A 24,378-nucleotide genomic window follows, 5' to 3' on the forward strand; every position below is an offset into this window, starting at 1 on the left:
GCATGAACATAATTGATAAATACAAATGGCACTGCAGTAGATAGGTTTGCCTGTTTGGTTGATCTATATGTGTCCACATAATCGGTATCATGATAGATTAGATCCTCATGACCGTGAACGGTGTACGAGAGCTAAATTCTTAGACTTTACAACAGATAATATGTTTATTTATTCATCACCCACTGGTGTTATGATTGCAATCGATCTTGCTTACAATTTACATTCTGCATTTGGTAATTGCTTTCCTGGTTCAAAGCCGCCTCTTTTGGCCCAAGCTATGAACAAAATAATGAAGTCAGATCCTGCTTTGTATGGGTTAAGGAGCGCATAAGAAAGGGCCTGCAATTTTATTCTCCGGAGCCAACAGAATCGTATTTGTCAACTCCAAACTTTGGAGAGGGTTTACAAGTAACTGTTAGTGTGTTTGAGAGCTCTTCGATTCATATGCGGGACGCTTGAGCGTTGCTCACAAGATGATTCTCGAAAAATCAGAGTTGTCTATGAGTTGCAGTTACCGGGGATCCTAATGAAGTTGTTTCAGATTTTCTGAATTTGGTCTCATATGGTGCTGGAGGTGTTGTCAAGCTTTGCGACTTTTGGATTTGCAAGAGCTATGTCTTGCAATACGATGGTGCTTCGTTCAATCAAAGGGACCCTGCTTTATATGACTCCTGAACTAATACGCGAACAACCATACAATTATACAGTAGATGTCCTAAATTTGTCCGTTGCTGCGCGCCCAGGAGATAATAGATAGGATCCCGAGAACTCATTTCATCAAGTGTTTTACAAAGTTGGGTTGTATTTTTTCATGCACATAGAGTAGGATGGGGAAGAGTTTAAGTAGCAGACAACAGAGGTGGTCGCTGCAAGGCATGACGGCCCTAGTCGCTGGCGGTACAAAAGAAATTGGACGTGTTGTTGTGGAGAAATTAACTAGTTTAGGAGCTGCTGTTTATACATGTTCGCATGCAGAGAAGGATTTTAATGAATGTTTGACTCAGTGGAAGGAATCTGGGCTGCAGGTTGATGGTACAGTCTGTGATTTATCATCTCGTTCAGCATGAGAGGAGCTGATTGAAAATGTTATTCGTTTTGCAATGGGAAACTCAATATGTGGATTAATAATGTTGGTACAAATATGAGGAAGCCCATTATGGGTTATACAGCTGAGGATTTCTCATTTCTTATGTCTACCAACTTTGAATCAGCTTGTCATCCATCTCAGCTGTCACATCCTCTACTAAAAGCATCAGAAAAGGGAAGCGTTGTTTTCATTTCATCTGTTGCTGGTGTTGTAGTTATTTTCTCTGGTACCATATATGCCGCCAGCAAAGGAGCAATGAACCAACTCACAAAGAATCTTACATGTGAGTGGGCAAGTGACAACATACGTGTTAACTGTGTGGCACCATGGTATACCAAAACATCACTCGTGGAGAAGCTCTTGGAAGACAAAGAGTTTGTAGAAAAGATACTTGATCGTACTCCTTTAAAGCGTCTTGCTGAGCTTCATGAAGTTTCATCCCTCGTAGCTTTTCTTTGCCTACCTACAGCTTCATATATTACTGGTCAGGTTATTTCCGTTGATGGAGGAATGACAGTAAACGGTTTCTATATATGAGACCAGAAAGTAAGGCTTAGTATTGTGTTTTTCTAAAATACCAAGGGTCTTTTGAACAAGGTTTCACAGAATAGATTGAATTGACCTGCACTTTTGGAGCACCCGTTTGTACAGGAGAGCCAAGCAGAGACAAATTACTAAATGTTGGGTCTGAATATGAAGGTGATGGGGGGACTGTAATGGACGTAGTGGAGTTGGAAGCAATCATTACCTCCTTTCGTGACATGGAAACTGGAGAAGTTTCTCAAAATAAATCTCCCAACCTTCAGATACTATATCCTGTAAGAAAGCTTCACTTGAAAAAATCAAGGCACAAACTGAGACTTGTTATGACTCATTTGCTGAAAGCAACACATCAACAAGCATATCTAAAGGAAGCCACCAACAGGGTAGTTTTTTACATAATGACCAATAGCAACAGCTGCAACCAGTGGGTTTGTCTACGATGGCAGTATCCTTCAAATGGCAACCGTGAAGCTTAGTAAACAGCAGCTATTCAATTTTGTGAGGAGTTTAGAGGTAAACTGTGTTTTTTTTAATTACACAGCAGTTTCGTAGCGCGCTACGAAACTGCTGTAGGTGATGATTTTAAGCGCAGAGCAGCTATTGTGATACTGTGAGCGGGAGTTGAGGAAGAGAAACACCTGTCTATCAATACCACCTACAACACATCAGAAACATGGCAGCATTCCATACCTGGGGTTATTAAAAGATCTGGGAACATGCTGCTACACTTTCGGAGAATGTTGGGAGACAGAGACCGTTAAAATAGAGCACATCTTTTGGTCAATTAATGAGCCATCAGCGCTTTCAAGCATCCAAAGTCAGCGTTCCTTGCATCTTTAGCTCAGCCATCTCAGCCTAACTGAAGGAGGACAGCTGTCAAGGATCCAAGAAGAATCAAGCATACGAGGAGAATGGAATTAGTGTTTTAGTTTGATTAGGATTTTGTGTAATTACAGCTCAGCATGTTTGTAATTAATGAATTAGTTAAATAGCATGTAGGAGTAGTTAATAGGGCCTTTGAGCCCATTCTAGAGAGTGAGGAATAAATTCCTATAAAGGGATCAGATTAGGATGTAATAGGGGTTGGACATTTTATACAAAAACAGAGTTATTTGGGCCAATGTAAAGACTTGTTACAGTAATAGTAAAACAGTGGTTGTTTCTTCTCAAGATTCTCAATGGATTATTTTGTTCAAATATGATGGTGGTGTTTTCTCTTATATGTTCTTTTACAGCCTTGTTATAACATAATCACTCAGAATTCATTTCTAATGCTCTGACTTCCTGTATGTTTGGCAAGCTGTGGTTTGTGTGAGATATGTTTGAACATCTAATGCAAAGAGCCTTGACTTCCATGAAATGACTGTGCTTTTGTTTATTAAATGTGTAAGACTCCATAGCCCAATGAAGACCAATTTGATATGTGTTCAACCAGCTTTGTTTTCATGAATTTGTAAAGAGTTAGCCATCTGTTGTTGTGATTGATTTTTATCAAAAGTCTGTGAGAGAGCCCTCTCTGATCAAGGAGGCTAATCCTTGGTCTAAAGTCTGGTTGAAAGAGTTACATGAAATCTTGCTTGGCTGCAGCCCTTAGTACTGATTTTGTGATAACATTTTGGTGCGTCTGCCGGGAGCCTGAAGCTTACTCTCTCCCGTAATTTGAAGATTGGATTTCTGAAGGTAGCAGGAGTTCAAAATGATTTTCGAGGCTGCAAAACTACCTTGGCGACTCCATTGTTGAAGAATTCAAGGTTTATACATTTATGGTGATTCCACTGGAGTTATGAAGGACCTAGAAGCTGCCATTCTTTGTTCAAGGTATGCATGCATAGATTTCTCAGGAATTCATGGTTTTCCAAATCATTTTCCCAAGGATGCATATTTTCTAAGGAATGGTCCCAAATACAACGGAGAAGATTTGAGTTTAACCTTGAATCATATATCAGATTTTTGTGAATTTTTAGAGCTTCTGAGAGTTAAACATGAGGATGTTTGTATAAGGTTATTCTATGATTCACTTCAAGGAAAGTGCAAACAGTGGGTTCAATGCTTGCCTGCCAAATCCATTAAGTCATTTCAAGACCTTTGGCTCATGTTTTTGGAGGAATGGATAGATAGGTCAGAGTTGGTGGCAGACTCTCCCTCAGTTGAAGGTTTCAAACAATGGAATGATGATCATAGTAAAGAAGAAACAAATGAAAATTTTTCTTTGTCATTATCCTCATATCTAAAATCTTTTGACTGCAAGGCAGAGGATAGGATGAGATTTTTGGATGAATTTGCTGAGGACCTTGAAAAAGAAATTGAAGGTTTAGAAGGACAAATTCAGGCATACAGTTTTCATGATCATGATCATTATTCTCAGAAGCTTTCTATGGCAGAACGCAAGGAGCCTATGCTGGTTCCTTTCTCTTTCACGATGGAGGAACTGAACACTGTGGTTGAAGATTAGTTTGCACAGCTGGAAAGTTACAAGGAGAACCAAGCTGATCATGTATTTTGGGATCCGGTAGCTGATTACATGGAAGAGTTTTACTCTCCAGTATTTCAGTTTTTCAAAGAAGATCAGAAACAATTTCAGTGGCAGCGGTCATCACACTGTCAGATTGGCTCTGAACTCCAATGCGGTCAAAGAAATCAAATATCAGATAAAGCAGAGGATTGGCTACATTGGAAATTTCATATTGATTGAGCAGAAAAAAAGTTGAAATGGTTAGGGTAGGTAGGTAGAGGTAAATGCAAATAAGCTCAAGGTTAACTGAGCATTTCTTTTTTCAGTACATGTAGCTTTCTTTCTCCTACAGTCATGCTTGTCAAGCAAATTTCTGTTTGTCATAAACGGATAAGGCACTGGACCTGCGAGTTCTTAGAGTACCACAAGGGCACACTATCCCAAGTGGAGCCACTGTTATCACTGAAAATAGTGTTGCAAAAAATTTTTCAGTTTAGCTTAAGGGCAAAGTGTTTTTGCAGCGCATGAATCCTTTAGCAGTTTCGCAGCGCCACCTGTTTTAGTGATTTCGTAGCGGAAACACTGATCTTGCACTGGCAGCGCTACGAAATTGGGGATTCGCTGAGCAGGGACATCTTCAGCATGACTGAGCAGGTTGGAATAGCTGGAAGAACAGGTCTAGTGTCCTTAATGATATATTTCGTCTTACTCCAATCTCTGATGGGAAAACATTTATTGATAATGTGGATATATCCAATGTCTTTCTCAAAGAACTCCGCTCCAGACTGACTGTTGTCCTCCAAATTCCGTTCTCGTTTGAAGGGTCTTTATGGGAAAATTTAGATCCCCTTTGCTAATATTAATCCAAATGGAAGATTTGTTGTTGTATGTGGTGATGGTGAATACATAATTTATATAACACTGGCATGAAGGAATAGATCTTTTGGATCTGTACTCAAATTTGTTTGGGCCTCAGATGGAGAATATGCAGTTCGAGAAAATACTTCTAAGATCAAGATTTTTAGCAAGACATTCCAGGAAAGGGAGAGCATTCGGTCAACATTTTCTGCTAAAATTACCAGGGAAATATCGTTATGTAAGGAATGGAAATGAGCTACCTTTCTGTATTACTCATGTTCCAAGATTGGCGGTAATGCAATAGATTAAAATATGGGTGCTTGCAAAGAAACGGTTGACAGTTGTACAAGCAAAGGGTTGCGGTGGTCATAAAGTGGACATAATGCGCTTCTCAATAGAAACCGCAATTCCAGGCCGTTTGCATGAACATAATTGATAAATACAAATGGCACTGCAGCAGATAGGTTTGCCTGTTTGGTTGATCTATATGTGTCCACATAATCGGTATCATGATAGATTAGATCCTCATGACCATGAACGGTGTACGAGAGCTAAATTCTTAGACTTTACAACAGATAATATGTTTATTTATTCATCACCCACTGGTGTTATGATTGCAATCGATCTTGCTTACAATTTACATTCTGCATTTGGTAATTTCTTTCCTGGTTCAAAGCCGCCTCTTTTGGCCCAAGGTATGAACAAAATAATGAAGTCAGATCCTGCTTTGTATGGGTTAAGGAGCGCATAAGAAAGGGCCTGCAATTTTATTCTCCGGAGCCAACAGAATCGTATTTGTCAACTCCAAACTTTGGAGAGGATTTACAAGTAACTGTTAGTGTGTTTGAGAGCTCTTCGATTCATATGCGGGACGCTTGAGCGTTGCTCACAAGATGATTCTTGAAAAATCAGAGTTGTCTATGAGTTGCAGTTACCGGGGATCCTAATGAAGTTGTTTCAGATTTTCTGAATTTGGTCTCATATGGTGCTGGAGGTGTTGTCAAGCTTTGCGACTTTTGGATTTGCAAGAGCTATGTCTTGCAATACGATGGTGATTCGTTCAATCAAAGGGACCCTGCTTTATATGACTCCTGAACTAATACGCGAACAACCATACAATTATACAGTAGATGTCTTGAATTTGTCTGTTGCTGCGCGCCCAGGAGATAATAGATAGGATCCCGAGAACTCATTTCATCAAGTGTTTTGCAAAGTTGGGTTGTATTTTTTCATGCACATAGAGTAGGATGGGGAAGAGTTTAAGTAGCAGACAACAGAGGTGGTCGCTGCAAGGCATGACGGCCCTAGTCACTGGCGGTACAAAAGAAATTGGACGTGCTGTTGTGGAGAAATTAACTAGTTTAGGAGCTGCTGTTTATACATGTTCGCATGCAGAGAAGGATTTTAATGAATGTTTGACTCAGTGGAAGGAATCTGGGCTGCAGGTTGATGGTACAGTCTGTGATTTATCATCTCGTTCAGCATGAGAGGAGCTGATTGAAAATGTTATTCGTTTTGCAATGGGAAACTCAATATGTGGATTAATAATGTTGGTACAAATATGAGGAAGCCCATTATGGGTTATACAGCTGAGGATTTCTCATTTCTTATGTCTACCAACTTTGAATCAGCTTGTCATCCATCTCAGCTGTCACATCCTCTACTAAGAGCATCAGAAAAGGGAAGCGTTGTTTTCATTTCATCTGTTGCTGGTGTTGTAGTTATTTTCTCTGGTACCATATATGCCGCCAGCAAAGGAGCAATGAACCAACTCACAAAGAATCTTGCATGTGAGTGGGCAAGTGACAACATACGTGTTAATTGTGTGGCACCATGGTATACCAAAACATCACTCGTGGAGAAGCTCTTGGAACACAAAGAGTTTGTAGAAAAGATACTTGATCGTACTCCTTTAAAGCGTCTTGCTGAGCTTCATGAAGTTTCATCCCTCGTAGCTTTTCTTTGCCTACCTGCAGCTTCATATATTACTGGTTAGGTTATTTCCGTTGATGGAGGAATGACAGTAAACGGTTTCTATATATGAGACCAGAAAGTAAGGCTTAGTATTGTGTTTTTCTAAAATACCAAGGGTCTTTTGAACAAGGTTTCACAGAATAGATTGAATTGACCTGCACTTTTGGAGCACCCGTTTGTACAGGAGAGCCAAGCAGAGACAAATTACTAAATGTTGGGTCTGAATATGAAGGTGATGGGGGGACTGTAATGGACGCAGTGGAGTTGGAAGCAATCATTACCTCCTTTCGAGACATGGAAACTGGAGAAGTTTCTCAAAATAAATCTCCCAACCTTCAGATACTATATCCTGTAAGAAAGCTTCACTTGAAAAAATCAAGGCACAAACTGAGACTTGTTATGACTCATCTGCTGAAAGCAACACATCAACAAGCATATCTAAAGGAAGCCACCAACAGGGTAGTTTTTTACATAATGACCAATAGCAACAACTGCAACCAGTGGGTTTGTCTACGATGGCAGTATCCTTCAAATGGCAACCGTGAAGCTTAGTAAACAGCAGCTATTCAATTTTGTGAGGAGTTTAGAGGTAAACTATGTTTTTTTTAATTACACAGCAGTTTCGTAGCGCGCTACGAAACTGCTGTAGGTGATGATTTTAAGCGCAGAGCAGCTATTGTGATACTGTGAGCGGGAGTTGAGGAAGAGAAACACCTGTCTATCAATACCACCTACAGCACATCAGAAACATGGCAGCATTCCATACCTGGGGTTATTAAAAGATTTGGGAACATGCTGCTACACTTTCGGAGAATGTTGGGAGACAGAGACCGTTAAAATAGAGCACATCTTTTGGTCAATTAATGAGCCATCAGCGCTTTCAAGCATCCAAAGTCAGCGTTCCTTGCATCTTTAGCTCAGCCATCTCAGCCTAACTGAAGGAGGATAGCTGTCAAGGATCCAAGAAGAATCAAGCATACGAGGAGAATGGAATTAGTGTTTTAGTTTGATTAGGATTTTGTGTAATTACAGCTCAGCATGTTTGTAATTAATGAATTAGTTAAATAGCATGTAGGAGTAGTTAATAGGGCCTTCGAGCCCATTCTAGAGAGAGAGGAATAGATTCCTATAAAGGGATCAGATTAGGATGTAATAGGGGTTGGACATTTTATACAAAAACAGAGTTATTTGGGCCAATGTAAAGACTTGTTACAGTAATAGTAAAACAGTGGTTGTTTCTTCTCAAGATTCTCAATGGATTATTTTGTTCAAATATGATGGTGGTGTTTTCTCTTATATGTTCTTTTACAGCCTTGTTATAACATAATCACTCAGAATTCATTTCTAATGCTCTGACTTCCTGTATGTTTGGCAAGCTGTGGTTTGTGTGAGATATGTTTGAACATCTAATGCAAAGAGCCTTGACTTCCATGAAATGACTGTGCTTTTGTTTATTAAATGTGTAAGACTCCATAGCCCAATGAAGACCAATTTGATATGTGTTCAACCAGCTTTGTTTTCACGAATTTGTAAAGAGTTAGCCATCTGTTGTTGTGATTGATTTTTATCAAAAGTCTGTGAGAGAGCCCTCTCTGATCAAGGAGGCTAATCCTTGGTCTAAAGTCTGGTTGAAAGAGTTACATGAAATCTTGCTTGGCTGCAGCCCTTAGTACTGATTTTGTGATAACAGTATCCTTCTCCATCTTCTTCAGCATCATCATGTCATGGTATGATAGAGAACCTGTATCTGCAATTAACTCATGACAAGATGACATTAGTCCAACAAACCCCTAGTCTAAGATGTTGCATGATGATCCACTAACTAACACCAAACCGGGTGACACAATGATGGAAAAGATCAGTGACTATGGAATTACGCAACTCGGGCATTGAGGGGTTAGGATTGAGCCTTGAGACTATGCAATATGTAGTTTAGGCTAGAATGAGGAAGAAGATTTCATAGTTTAGGAGCTCATTGAGCCAGGCCAAGGGTTTGAGCACTTATTCATCCTATTACGCAGTTCTAGAAGGAAGATGAGGTCGACGACTTCCCAATTACACAGTTTAGGAGATCAAGGCTAAGGCCTGAGCCTTCAGACTGTGCAATGCGCAGTTCTGACTAGGAAGGAGAGAGAGATTGCACAGTTTTGGAGATTAGAGGTTGAGCATCAGCACTGTGATTGTGTAATGCGAAGTCCTGTAAGGCAGAAACTGCACATTGTGCAGTTTTAAGGGACAAGGGTGTTTCTTGAGGGATGGGACCGCGCAATACGTAGTTCAATCTAGGAAGAATCAAGCTGAGTGGCTCGGTCTGGGAGTTTCCCCAGTTGCACTAAGTGTTCGATCAATGAGATTCAGATGAGAAAGAGAGAGACTTTTATCATGATCACACACTTATATCACATGAAGACATGACAAGGAACACTGAGAACATACGAACAACATACCTTCCTCAATCCAACAACATTACGACAACTCCTACCAAGTGCAACACAAAAGATACACTTTGCAACAAAAGCAATGAGACTTGTGTGACAATGCTTGAAAATTTGGAAATGAGTGTCAAACATGTCTACCTGATAAGAGAAACTCATTATCACAAATATTGCCCATTAAAACAAGCCAAAAATCCACTTTATGTGATAAACGACAGTTCTGTTGGGTCCCTATAATACTAGTGATTACCCCATTACTATTGTAGTTATACCCCTTATTTATATTTTTGTGCCCCCATTGCCCCCATATTGTTATTAATGTGCCCATAGAATCCCTCTATTGTTATTTTTGTGGCTTTATATTATTATTGTTAGGTCGGCTGGATTATATTGTGACTCCTTAGACTCCTATATATAGAAAGGAGGTTTTGTCATTTGAATCATCCAAGAATTGTTCATTTATGTAATGTAAAGGAGGTTGCCCCCTCGAAGAGGCTGAATTCTAAGGCGTTGATCTATCTTTTCTATCTTTTCTTGAGCTGGTTTCATAACATTTGGTATCAGAGCTTTGGATTATAGGGTTTCGCTGCTCCAAACAGGTCATCGTGGAATTGTCGCTATAACTTTTTTTCTGTGATGTTTCAGAAGTCGAAAAAAAAACCCATTTGAGAATAAATTGCGCGGAACCTTGGGTCAAAATTTCAGAGCTTTTCGCGCGATATTTTCGGAGATATGATCTGAGGAAGTTGGTCTTTTTGCAGACTCCTGAATTACACTCAAAACAGGTGACCTGGGGAAAATCGTCATAACTTTCTTTCTGAGCATCGGATTGAAATTGCGTAAGATGGTACAGAAAGAGGACGGAATGTAGTTTTCTTTTTTATATTTTTCAAATTCAAAGGTTGAAACAGTGACACGTGGCACTTCATACAAGTTCGCTATACTGAACTAGTCTATAATCAGGTCACTGTGGGAGATTGTACATAACTCTTTCTTGGAGAATCCAATTTGGATCAGACTAGTGGCATTGGAAAGAGGACATAGAAGGCTACTACAAGTCAAAATTTCAGAACTGGATGATTCGAAATTACAGAGATACATCAGATTCAATATCAGGCGTCTACAAAGAAAAAAAAGATGTGTAGTTTTTTTTTTTTTTAATTTTTGCATAAGCTTGGTTTGAAGGAATTCAAAGGGCATAGTAAAGTATTATTATCGGTAACTGATGCCCCAAGGAAAGAAAATGCAAACACCTAGTAAGGAACCTGAAAGCTCTAGCATGACTCATGAAGAAGAGGAAGAAATGCTACATGATATATCAAAATTACAAGAACAAGTGCAACAAATGTCACGCTCACAAAAGCTAACAGATGCTAAGATAAATGGCGTGGAATCTAATATAAAGGGCATGGAAGCTAAGATGGATGATCTGAAGGCAGATTTGAGGACAAATTTGAAGACAGACATGGCAGGTTTGAAGACAGATTTGACAAATTTTCTACAAGAAATACTTACTAATGGTGAAAAGGTTGTAAAGGAAACTCATGATGTGAACAAAAGAAATGTTAATCATGATTCCATAGACTCTAATGTTGGATCGAAGACCCACCATATTCCAAAAATCGATATGAGGAAGTTTGATGGCAAGGATCCCGCCACATGGATATTACAGATGGAGCAGTTCTTCGATCTCAATAATGTGCAAAACACACAAAAGGTATGTATGGCAAATTTATATTTGGAACCAAATCAGTTTGTATGGTATCAATGGCTTTGCTCTCGTAAACAATTTATCACTTGGGAAATTTTTACGGAAGAATTGATAGCACATTATGAGGATACAAAAAGCAACACTTTTTTTAGCCAATTGATAAGTCTCAAACAAAAGGGTTCAATAATGGAGCACATTGAGGAGTTCCAAAAATTGAACATAAGGGTAAAAGATATTCCAGAGGAGCATAGGATTGATGTGTTCATAGGGTCTTTAAAGGATAATATCCAACATGATGTGGAACCTGATTCATTAGAGAAGGCATTCAGGTTAGCAAGAAAAATGGAAAGCAAAATTATGGCAAACAAGAAGCATACCACTCACAACTATAAAGACGGAAGTTCAGTTGCCCCTAGTCTTCCACAACCTATAAGGTTGACACCACAACAATTGGAAGAAAAAAGAGCAAAAGGGCTTTGTTATAGTTGTGATAGCAAATACACTAAAGGTCATAAGTGTGCTGAGAAGAAATTATTCTACATAGATTGTGAAGAGGAAGAAGAAAAGGAGCAAGAAAGGTCAAAAGAATAGGATATGCTCCAGGAACAAAGCCTAGATGAAGAACAAATAAATCCGACCATATCTTGTAATGCATTGGTGGGAATTACCACTCCTCAAACCATCAAGATAGAAGGACAAATCAAGAAGAAAAAGGTAATAGTGTTGATTGATTCAGGAAGCACCCACAATTTTATTCATTGTAGGGTAGCAAAAGAATTGAATTGCTTCCTATATCCAGCACCAGAGTGTCAAGTGATGATTGCAAATGGAGGAACAATAAATTGCTCTGGAAAGTGCCATAATATCAAGCTATCCATGGGAGAATATGTATTGACTAGCCCAATGCTTTCCATTCCAATGGGAGGTGCTGATGTTGTACTAGGAGTCCAATGGCTACAATCCTTGGGTACAATAGCTTTTAATTTTCAAGAACTTTTCATCAAATTTTCTACGGAAGGAAAGGAAGTTGAATTAAGGGGTATTGCAGGGAAACCAGGAAAGATAATCAGCTCTAATGGTATGACAAAGCTTCTAAAAAAGGAGAAAAGGGTGTAATTGCACAATTATGTTCGCTAGATGTTTCCACATTAGAATCATCTATTTCTCCAGATCTCCAAAAAGTCCTGGACAATCATTCCAAGGTATTTGAGACTCCCAAAGGTCTCCCACCTATGCGTGATCATGATCATGCTATTCATCTGATTCCAGGAAGTGTTCCTCCAAACATCAGGCCGTACAGATATCCCTATGTCCAAAAAAGTGAAATTGAACGTATGGTTGCAGAAATGCTAGAGGCTGGTATAATTCAACCGAGTCAAAGTTCTTTCTCTGCTCCAGTAGTATTGGTGCACAAGAAGGATGGATCATGGCGCATGTGTCTGAATTATAGGGAGCTCAACAAGCTCACTATTAAAGATAAGTTCCCCATTCCTGTCATTGATGAATTACTGGATGAATTGCATGGATCAATTTACTTCACCAAGTTGGATCTTCGTTCAGGATATCATCAAATCAGAATGAAGATTGAAGACATTCCGAAAATGAAATTTAGAACTCATGAGGGTCATTATGAATTTTTGGTCATGCCTTTTGGCCTTACCAATGCACCTTCAACATTTCAAGGTTTGATGAATTCAATTTTCAAACCATTCCTTAGAAAATTTGTGTTAGTATTTTTTGATGATATACTTATCTACAGCAAGTCTTGGAAGGATCATGTTGAACATGTTGACAGGGTGCTACAACTATTGGAGGAGAAACAATTATATGCCAAAAGATCCAAATGTTTTTTTGGAGTCCAGGAGGTGGAATATTTGGGTCATATTGTATCTCATGAAGGAGTTACGATAGACCCTAGCAAAATTAAATCCATTAAGGAATGGAAAATCCCCACATCCATAAAGCATTTGCGCGGATTTCTTGGGTTGACAGGGTATTATCGCAAGTTTGTTAAGAATTATGGGAGAGGAGGTGGAATATTTGGGTCATATTGTATCTCATGAAGGAGTTACGGTAGACCCTAACAAAATTAAATCCATTAAGGAATGGAAAGTCCCCACATCCATAAAGCATTTGCGCGGATTTCTTGGGTTGACAGGGTATTATCGCAAGTTTGTTAAGAATTATGGGAGAATAGCAGCACCTCTAACGACATTATTGAAGAAAGATGTATTTTCATGGACTCCGGAAGCAACAAAGGCCTTTGAACATCTTAAAGAGGAAATGTGCCAAGCACCGGTCTTAGCTACACCGGACTTCACAAAAACCTTTATTGTGGAATGTGATGCTTCAGGAAATGGAATTGGTGCTGTTCTAATGCAAGATGAAAGACCCATTGCTTTTGAAAGTCGTCCAATCAAGGGAAAGTTTCTAAGAAAAGCTATTTATGAGAAGGAAATGTTGGCAATACTCCATGCACTTAAGAAATGGCGACCCTACCTAATGGGAAGACACTTCAAGGTAAAAACGGATCATGATAGCCTTAAATACTTTTTAGAACAAAGATTATCCTCTGAAGAGCAACAAAAGTGGGTCACAAAGATGTTGGGTTATGACTTTGAAATCATCTACAAAAAAGGGAAGCAAAATGTGGTGGCAGATGCACTCTCAAGAAAGGATGAGGATGTGGAAGCATTGTTGTGCGCTATTTCTATCATCCAACCAGATTGGATAAACGAAGCAAGGGAGGAATGGAAGAATGACGAAGAAGTGTGGGCACTTATTCGAAAGCTACAACAAGATTCCAGTACGTCTGATACATTTAGCTGGAAAAATGATTCGTTATGGTACAAAGATCGCTTATACCTCTGTAAGAATTCCCAGCTAAAACAAAAGATTCTTATGGAATTGCACACTTCTCCCTTAGGAGGGCACTCAGGATTTTTAAAAACTTACCACAGGGTTAAGAAGGAATTTTTTTGGGATGGCCTTAAATCAGATATTCAAAAGTTTGTGGCAGAATGTTTGGTTTGCCAACAAAATAAAGTTGAAACAATTAAGACACCGGGTCTATTACAACCTTTATCCATTCCAAGCCAACGTTGGGAGGAGGTATCAATGGATTTTATCACAGGTTTACCCAAGTCTGAGGGAAAGAGTGTCATCATGGTGGTAGTTGACAGACTTACCAAGTATGCACACTTTTGTGCATTATCACATCCATTTAAAGCCAGTACAGTTTCTACTGCATTTATGGAAACAATTCAAAAGCTACATGGAAACCCAAAGATTATTGTAAGTGACAGAGATCCCATTTTCACTGGAAATTTTTGGACAGAATTATTTTCTTGTCTTGGTACTCAGTTAGCTCATAGCTCATCTTATCATCCTCAATCTGATGGGCAAACTGAGATAGTAAACAAATGTTTGGAAGGATATCTTCGTTGCTTTGTATCTGATAAACAGACACAATGGGTCAAATGGTTGCCTCTAGCTGAATGGTGGTATAACACTTCCTTTCATACAGCAACAAAAATGACCCCATTTATGGCACTTTATGGGTATCAACCACCATCCATCACATCATATTTAAGAGAAAATTCTAAGGTTCAGGTAGTGGAACATCACATCGAACATCAACAACAAGTCCTCCAACTCTTAAAGGATAACCTCGTGTTGGCACAGAATAGAATGAAACAACAGGCAGATCAACATCGCAGTGAAAGAAGTTTTGATGTAGGTGATTGGGTATTCCTACGGCTACAACCATATAAGCAAATGTCCCTCAAGCAAGCTAAGAAGGATAATAAATTATCACCAAAGTATTATGGTCTGTACAAGGTGTTGCAAAAGATTGGTACTATGGCATACAAATTGGAGCTTCCTGCAGCTTCTCGATTGCACCCAGTTTTCCATGTTTCATGCTTAAAGAAGGTTATAGGCGACAAGCTTCCAGTTCAAACAATATTGCCAGAACTTGAGGAGGAAGGAAAAATTATATTGGAACCAAAAGCAGTTATAGAAACAAGAACTCGACATCTACGAAATCGATCAATTTCAGAGTACCTTATCAAGTGGAAGAACTTATCCGCTGAAGATTCCATATGGGAGGATGAGAATTTTATGCAGAAATATCCAGAACTACTCAAGCGTTGAGGACAACACTTTTTTGAAGGAGAGGGGCATGTTGGGTCCCTATAATACTAGTGATTACCCCATTACTATTGTAGTTATACCCCTTATTTATATTGTTGTTCCCCCATTGCCCCCATATTGTTATTAATGTGCCCATAGAATCCCTCTATTGTTATTATTGAGGCTTTATATTATTATTGTTAGGTCGGCTGGATTATATTGTGACTCCTTAGACTCCTATATAAAGAAAGGAGGTTTTGTCATTTGAATCGTCCAAGAATTGTTCATTTATGTAATGTAAAGGAGGTTGCCCCCTTGAAGAGGCTGAATTCTAAGGCGTTGATCTATCTTTTCTATCTTTTCTTGAGCTGGTTTCATAACAAGTTCCCACACCAAAAGAAGACACTTGTGACATGCGAAGAAAACTGCAAATGACACTTGTGATATGTGAATGATAGTGGAAACAACACATGGGAGATTGATGATAACATGAGAAAAAAATAATTAAAGTGAGCAAAAGAAAAATCGAAAATCAAACGTATGAAAATGACACTCACAAAAGCAAGGGTGCATAAAAGTGACCGAAATAGAAGTACAAACGCAACTAGAATTGAGAAACTGTCAACGTCAATGCGCATTGACTATCGACATGGATTGAACATCGCACAAACACAGTCTTGATAGATTGTGGTAGGCTTAGTCGAGTTTGCCTAGAGAAGTGCACTCATGAATTCATTACAGACTCGGCATGCGTGAGCAGTTGACTTCAACACCTATAGTCCAAAAAGAAGTTGAAGGAATAATAATAGCTATAAGTGACTATAGAATAGTCAATCGCAAGATCCACAATAGGCTCCAAAATACAAGTGTAGGATAAATTTTGGAGGGTGTTTTTCACGGCAACAACAAAACATAAAGTAGACATAGAATCTGGAAATGAAAATAAAATAGACATAATTAAAAGATTTATAACCATCGAAACATAATCAAGCATATATATAGATAAACAATTAATTTTATGTATCTTTTTATGAACTAAAAATTGCAAATTTTATTCAAAATTCCTTTCATTGGATGATTTTTTATATAATTAATTTAAATTGAGTGCAAATGGAGAATATTTTCATCGGCTGTATTTTTCTTATAATCGACACTATCCGGCGTGAGATACTAATGGCGATCACTGTTGTTGAAGCCTGTCAAATCTTACTTTTCTACAAGGACAACCAAAGTGGCTATGGGATGTTTTACTTCATATCTGAGTATTTGGTTCCGTATATTAACCACTTACCATGGTGTTATTTCTTATATATTAAATTGAATAGTTATAAATAAAATATTAAGGTAATATTTTGATATTAAACTTTTATCTTTAAAAATTATTGATAATGGGAGAAGTGTTTAAGTTATTCTTTCCCCACTACTTTGGTTGGTTGCAAAGATATAACTTTGAGAAGTTTGACTCCCCTTCATTTCCATATGCCTACTCACCAAATGCCACCTCCAAAGTCTCTCTTCTCGCCAATTGAAGCCCTCAAACATTTTACACTAGGAGCCTCTCGACACCCGCAGAGGAGATGACCAACGCACCGCCAAGTGTGATTCAAGACAAGCGCCTGAAGCTATAGAGTAGGAAAATATCTGCAATCCCACAAAGTAACCAAACAATGTGTCAACGCAATACTACCCCAGGAAGCGACAGCACTCACACAGAGCCAGACTCTCCTTAAAATCACACACATGGGCTTAGCTTCCTCTATTGTCTAATCGACCAACCATTAGAAATCAAATACACATACCCTATAACCCATTGCGAAATAACGACGAGAGGGATGACCGCTTTGAACCAAGAAGTGGAGAATTCACCTCCAAGGTAGTAAACACAGGTACCAAACCAAATTGGAATGTGAATCTTACCAAAACTGGATTATGTGCACTAGGAATGACGTCCTCGCCAAGATATCCCTTTCCATCCAAACCGACGATGATATTACCATTCTGCCACCACTAGTAAGGATTATCGAGGCCCTAGACCCACAAGGGGATACTAGATGTATACTAATACCTCGCTCTAACACTATCACTAGGATCCCCACACCAGATCACATCTACCTCACTGAATTTGCCAGTATTAACGAAACTGAAGCCCACCTATTCCTCCAACCAGGAATGCACCGATGCAGGGACACACCAAATGCCTCCCAAGATGAAGAAAGCCTAAGACCACTACTAACAACATACATTCACATCACCCTCACAATTGAAACACACCCTTTTCCAATGCTCCGAGGTAAAATATGTATTGATCTTTTTAGATAATGCAAGCCTCACGCTTGAGACATTGTGGTCACATGTTACATTCATTAAACTAAAATAATATAATGTCTTCTCTCCCTAACCATCAAGTTGACTATTTAATATAATTATAATAAAAATATTGAAAAAAAATGAAATAATATCACTTTATTTAATTAATATGACAAATTATTATTTTTTCAAAAATATTTTAATAAATTTATATTTATATTTTATAATTTAGTGTATATATATATTATTTTTTATATTTGTGAGTGGAATGAGTTGCCTTCATATTGTTTTATGTTATATTTTAGTAGGATGTTGATGGTAATTTGCTAATTCAATTATTTTGAATTAATTGAATTATAAGGTTAAATTATTATATATATTTTAATTTTAGATGGTACGGAAATATAAAATTCTACAAATGAAAATTTTAATTTAAGTAATAAAGTTAAACATGCTTTATAGTAGTAATAATAATAATAATATCTATTTTTAAGGTCACAGCCAAGTCAGATATCAAATTGGTGTATATCCATACTCTACCCCTCTCTGGTTTTGACCCTGTAACCTCTTAGGAGGAAACACATGCTCTTAACCATTAGACCCACTCAAACTGTATATATATATATATATATATATATATATATATAGATATATATGATTTTATTTTATATTCTATATTACATAACTATGAAGTCAATCAAATTTAACTTCAATGGTAGAGTTAAATAGTTGTATCTCATTCCAAAATTTAAATTAATTTTGGAATATAATAAAGTAACGATATAACACTAACCATCCCCAATACATAAATATTTGATATTTATAATAAAATAAAAAAAAACCCAAAAAATTATTATAATAATTTAAGCATTTAAATTTTTAGATTTAAAACTGAAAAAAACCACCGCTCAAACCCTTGTCATAAATTTGATTACTTCCCTACCAAAAGATAGTTATTTTCTTTAAATATTCAAATGCCGCCAGAGAATAACACTTGTAATAAATTTCATTCTTCACCATCCAAAATAGTTATTTTCTTTAAATATTCAAAGGCCGTAAGAGAAAAGTATCCTTTACATCCATTCCTACACGAACCAATAAATATTCCATGGCCGAAAGAGAAAAGGAGCCATTACATCCATTCCCACAAAAACCGATTCAAAGAGCGCACATGAACCGAAATCAGTATGCCCTTTACGAACTTCAATCATTAAAAGGCAGTGCATTACACGAATTTAATGGAGAACTACAGAGCACATTTGGCTCCTTTTTCATACCAGAGTTAGCATGCTTCAGCATTGATATAATAAAGCTAAAATCTTGCTTGGAAATGAAAGTATACCCTGCATAATTAAATCCATAGTCAAATTGATTCTGAGGAAAAGATGGGTAAACTGAATGAGGGACGCTACCACCCTAACAGTTAGATTCTTCCTGATTTACATTATACACACTTACTGATTACAGACACCTTGCATTTAACACAAACTGGTTTTTAGGTCTCACAATGCACTTACATTAAATAAAATACGATATGTTCCAAAAGACAAAAGAAAAAGGATAAAATAGAGTAGCAAAACCAGATTACCCAATATGCGCTTACGCCTACAGCACAGATTATAAGGAACGTTTCTGAGAGTGGCAGAGCTTCCGTTGGTCCTTCAGGGAACCTCTCCTCTCCAGAAATTGGAGCTTCAGACACTGGTTCTCTGGGTTCGTCAGACACTGGCTCTCTGGGCTCCTCTTCCAAAGGAGGTGGTGTTTCTGACTGTTTGTCACGCGGACTGTCCTCTCCAAGCACCGGAATTTCAGCCACAATTTCTGCGACCTTCTCTACTCCAGCTGGCGGAGTTTCAACCAGTGGTTCTGCGGGATTCTCCACTCCAGGCGGTGGACTCACATGAGGAGCTTCTTCTGGAACCTCTTCTTCTGCACGTTGAAAATCTTCATCCTTTTTTCCCGCCGGCTTGTCGTCCTCAGGAGGCGGAGCTTCGGCCGCCGGTTCCACGAGATTCTCCGCTGCAGTTGGCGGAGTTTCAACTGGTGGTTCTGCGGGCTTCTCCACTCGTGGCGGCTGACTCACTTGAGGAGCTTCTTCCGGAACCTCTTCTTCTGCAGGTTGAAAATCTTCATCCTTTTCTCCAGGCTGCTTGTCATCCTCAGGAAGCGGAGCTTCGGCCCCCCGTTCCACGAGATTCTCCGCTGCAGTTGGCGGAGTTTCAACTGGTGGTTCTGGGGGCTTCTCAACCCCTGGCGGCTGACTCACTTGAGGAGCTTCTTCCCCTAACTCTTCTTTTGCAGGTATAAAGTCTTCATCCTTTTCTCCCGCGGGCTTGTCGTCCTCAGGAAGCGGAGCTTTGGCCGCCGGTTCCACGAGCTTCTCCACTTCCTCTTGCGGAATTTCAGGCTGCTTTTCTAGGGTTTCTTGCCCTCCGGTCGCTGGATCCTCAAATGGTGGTTCCCGGGGCTCGTTCTCTGCGGGTCCTGGAGATTGAGCCGTATCCGCCTCTCCAAGCTGCGGGGCTTCAGCCGGTGGTTCTGCGGGCTTCTCCTTGCCAGGCAACGCAGCTTCAACCGGTGGTTCCGTGTGCTTTTCCTCGCCAAGCGACACAGCTTCAGCTGGTGGTTCTGTGGGCTTCTCCTCCCCAGTTGGCTGGATGGGTTCTTCGACGTAATGTAGTTTGAGCCCGAGTTCTCCCTTAATCGGATGAAAAATGCTTTTCATCTTCAAAGGAAAGTAGCGCACACACATGTCAACCATCTCCGGGATCTCGTTGCCTTGGAGCTTAACTCGACCCAAAAAATCACTCCGTCCAGCACCTCCACAGCTCAAATCATTATAGAGTTCCACCTCGAGCTCTTCTTCAGCCATATCATTGAGATCACTGAGAACAAACTCCAGTTTTTCTTTCCAAACTGGATTCAATTCCCTATGTTTAATCCCTGTTTGTCTTCTCTGCCCAGCGAAGTCAACAATAACATAAGGACTGGATGTACCGATTCCATCCTTGGGCGTCAGATCGTGCGCATCCACCACTTCGACGATCAATTTTATGGAAGTTCCGGCCATTACCTTCTTACAAACTCTTCATAGAAATAGCAATAATCTTCACTGCCTAGCCAAATATCAAATTGGTCTGTGAGATTTTTAGTTGTCAAATAAGAGATTCTTGGCTGTGAAATAAAAGAGAAGTGAATTGATGTATGAATTTTTTTTGGTTGTAAAATAAGAAATCTATTTCTGCGTCAAAGACTAAATTATTATATAAAATCTTTCATCATAAAATAAGAGATGCACCTCTACACAACAGCTTAACTATTAAAATTTACAAAAACATACCTATTCTACCTCCACTCCACTCTACTCACTTGAATGCTGTGCCTCTTTGTAAACAAAATCTACCCCTAACCAAACCAGATGAATAAAGCAAAATCCAAAACTAATGGATGTCTATGGCGAGCAAAAACAAATACAACATTTCAACAGAGGGTTTCTTCAATACTGTCTGTCGTTCCATCTGATGCAAACTATATTTATAGTAATAATAACAATCACGGCAAGAAAGTGATTTCCTTCGTCATTAAGTTGTCTGGCCGCGGATGCAATGGCATCCAACGTTGAAATAGACGGTGCAGTATTACAGCTATTCCGAGGATCCGAATCCTTTGTACAGTCGTCTCGTCCAATTAAAATGAAAAACCACTTTGAAAGTTTTCTGTATGATTTGTGTGGGTAACAGTCTGTCTGACTTTGCTTTCCCTTACTCAGGTGCAAGAGGAATCACGCCCTTGTCTGTTTGCAAAAAGTGGCGTGAGGATTGTATAGTAATTCAATGTAAAATAATCGTGCTGGAGAAGCGAAATTTACCTCTAGTCATATCTTTAACAAAGTCGTGTCCTTTTGAGCATCATTTCTTTTAAGAAAGAGCTATGCAACACCAACCTCGACATAGATTTTGATCATTGAGTGCCCCATGTTATGCTTTTTTTTTCACATTCTACTCTCCCCTTTATAAAAATACTAATACAATACTCTTACTTTAGATTTCCCTTTATAAAAATATTAATAAATTAATCTTAATTTAGATTTATGCTTTTCTTGACATTCTACTTTTAATAGAAATCTTAGTTATGAAGTGAAACAAGAATTTGTATTTGGTTGATTGGCAAGAATTTGGATATTTTTAAACGATCTCGAGTGGTTGGAAGAATTACAATTCAACTATCCTTAGTTTCATTTAAAGAATATTTTATGCCAATGTCTCTTTTTTTGTTATGTAAAGGTGGCTATTGTGGTGTGAAGTTATTTTCTATGTAAAATCGGATGGATTTATTTTAAAGTTTTATAAGGCTCATTTATAAAATTGGATGGATTTATTTTAAAGTTTTATAAGGCTCATTTATATTTTATCGTTGGTGGCTTTTATCTCGCTCTTTATGGTTTTTATTAATATTTATTTGCTAAATTTTTTATTAATATTTATTTGCTGAAGTCTTCTCTCGTAGCCTATTACTTTGCTCATACTGTTTATAAAATTGTTGCATTATTTTCCATGTAAAATCGGATGGATTTATTTTAAAGTTTTATAAGGTTCATTTATATTTTATCGTTGGTGGCTTTTATCTCTCTTTTTAGGGTTTTTATTAATATTTATTCGCTAAAGTTTTCTCTCGTAGCCTATTACATTGCGCTCATACTGTTTATAAAATTGTGGAAAAGTTTATGGAATTGTGAATCAAATCAAAATCAAAGCACATCATTTGATGGCAACACAGATGATTTTTTCAATGGAGATTTATCTATAATGCCATGGTTTTTGCATGGGAGGGTATGGAATAGGTAAAGGAGACTAGGAAATATGTTACGATTTTCAAAATTTTTCTTGGAAAATTTTTTGATCATATTAATTGTTTTTGTAATTCTAATATTATGATTTATTTGTGTTGACACCTAATCCTCAACGGATGGGTGAACTGGAACGTGAACAGTCATCAAGAAGATGAACTGTTCTGTCTCCTTTTTGTATATAAACAATAGTTCTCTAATGAAATAACACATCGGTTTTTCTTCTGCTTATTCTGGAGTTACCCTGGCCTGACATGGTATTAGAGCACAGGTCCCAGGTTCTAAAAATAGTTGTAACTCCTATCTCTGTCCTGAGCGCTCCTCTGTCTTGAGCGTCTCTGTCCTGCGTCTCAATGATGTTGATTCTCTGCGCTCTCTGACTAACATGAACGCCTGAGACTGCGCACTACCTGGTTTAAACGCCTGCGCTATTTGATATTTTTCTGTCCCATTTCTTGTAAAACTATACAGAGACTGCGCATTGTTTTTATCATACCGTTTTAACATCATAGCGATTGCTATTAATGGATTCCTGTGAAACGATGGAAAGGTTATCGATGGATGGTCTCTGTCATGGCGTGTTTTGATAGCTGATGCTTCGGTCCGTGGGGTGCGTTCCAGAAAACGGTGGGGATGCGCTGGTAAATGTGCTTGTGGACACATGGTTACGTTAGCTGTGGAGCTCGCTTACCAAACGGGTGCTCTTGGATGCTCGAGACAGTAATGGTTGGGGTGAGACCTGAACAAGCGATATTGAGATTTACATTTTATACACCATTTTAATTTATCGTTATTTTGTTGCGCTGGCCTGCCACATTGTTTTTGCAGAGCCGAACGGATGTGGATCATATTTCATAGTGACGTAGTCATTACGCTCAAAGAAGAGACGATAATGAATAGTTTCAAGACAATTGATGTAGATGCACATTGCACACAGTACTGGTGACCATCATTATCATCTATGGTGTTAGCATCCATGACTGCTTTCAAGCAGATAACGCCACTTTCCCTGAGAACGGTGTCTGTCGGCGATGGTCGAACCTAGTATTGCAAGAAGCTGGACTGAATAATATTTTGTCTCTTTTAAAAAGTCTGGTCAATATACAGAGGTGTGAAAATACTATATGGTGAATGGTATCATCGGCGCAAGAGGAGGAAATGCATACTGTCTCTGCAATCTGCTAAATCAGTGAAGATTAAAACGCGCAGTATCATCCAAAAGTTTTACATATTGCGCTGCTTTCATAATAGTTTTGCATTGATATATATTGAAGTAATATATCCCTTATGCGTTTTGCATTGATATATATATTGAAGTGATATATCCCTTGCGCATTTTTTTCAATTGCATAATATATTGATATATTGAAGTGATATATTAATAGAATGAAGTGATATATTGAAGTGATCCATTGCGCATTTCTCAAAACATAGTAGTATTGCAGTGATAAGTACAATGAAATGCTGATGCTTTTAGCAAATATTAGAGGGATTTGAAGGCTGTAACGTAAGGAATTTTTTTAGCAGAAGTAATTTTTTACAGAATGCATTCAATCATCTCTATGGTCGGAATAGTTCTCACTGGCAAGGAGAACTATTTTGAATGGTCTCGGATGGTAAAGCACACCCTCATCTACAATGAGTTGTGGAAGGGAGTGTGTGTCGGAGAAGAAGACAAAGACCCTGTGCAGCCTACATCAGATAAAGAACTTGTCATTTGGGAAAACAAGAAAAGCAAAGCCTATGCATTGATCGCAGCATCTGTAAATGAAGAAGTAAGTCGTCAAATTTCATCTTATTCCACTGCCTTTGAAGCTTTACAAAAGCTGAAAGAACTCTATGATACACATTCTGCACTTGAAGTTGTTCAGCTCATGATTAAACTCTTCACTCTTGAACTGAAAAATAATGACCCTCTTGCTCTTGCATCTGAAATAAAGTCTATAATGCATGATATTAAATCCACTAAGGTTGAGCTGGATATCTCTCTTATTGCCTTTCTCAAAGCACTCTATCCTACCTACTCCAATT

General features: G+C 38.4%; 1 protein-coding gene and 2 pseudogenes across 5 annotated transcripts; 2 read left to right on the plus strand and 1 right to left on the minus strand.

Annotated features, from left to right (window-relative positions):
• The first annotated feature begins 827 nt into the window (after window positions 1-827).
• LOC149235335 (tropinone reductase homolog At5g06060 pseudogene) lies at window positions 828-1,624 on the plus strand (annotated as a pseudogene).
• Window positions 1,625-6,187: 4,563 nt separating this feature from the next.
• On the plus strand, window positions 6,188-6,984 carry LOC149235336 (tropinone reductase homolog At5g06060 pseudogene; annotated as a pseudogene).
• Window positions 6,985-18,849: 11,865 nt separating this feature from the next.
• LOC149235337 (uncharacterized) lies at window positions 18,850-21,233 on the minus strand. 5 transcript variants are annotated; one of them, XM_089461364.1, is made up of 2 exons: window positions 20,871-21,233; window positions 18,850-20,613 (listed from the first exon to the last, which is right to left on the minus strand). In XM_089461364.1, the coding sequence occupies exon 2, from the start codon at window positions 20,569-20,571 to the stop codon at window positions 19,015-19,017; it is 1,557 nt and encodes a 518-aa protein (XP_089317490.1). In that variant the 5' UTR covers window positions 20,572-20,613; window positions 20,871-21,233; the 3' UTR covers window positions 18,850-19,014. The 5 variants fall into 5 exon arrangements, with proteins under 5 accessions (XP_089317490.1, XP_089317489.1, XP_089317488.1 ...); XM_089461363.1 differs by having other exon boundaries at window positions 18,850-20,617; XM_089461362.1 differs by having other exon boundaries at window positions 18,850-20,675; window positions 20,842-21,233.
• Window positions 21,234-24,378: the final 3,145 nt, after the last annotated feature.

This window comes from Pinus tabuliformis, chromosome 8 (genome assembly GCF_031772625.1).
Source record: "Pinus tabuliformis cultivar Carrire ecotype Pingquan chromosome 8, CPIR1, whole genome shotgun sequence".
NCBI lineage: Eukaryota > Viridiplantae > Streptophyta > Pinopsida > Pinales > Pinaceae > Pinus > Pinus tabuliformis.

Coding starts and splice junctions, on each gene's coding strand:
- LOC149235337 (XM_089461364.1), bottom strand. CDS start 20,571: ATGGCCGGAACTTCCATAAAATTGATCGTCGAAGTGGTGGATGCGCAC.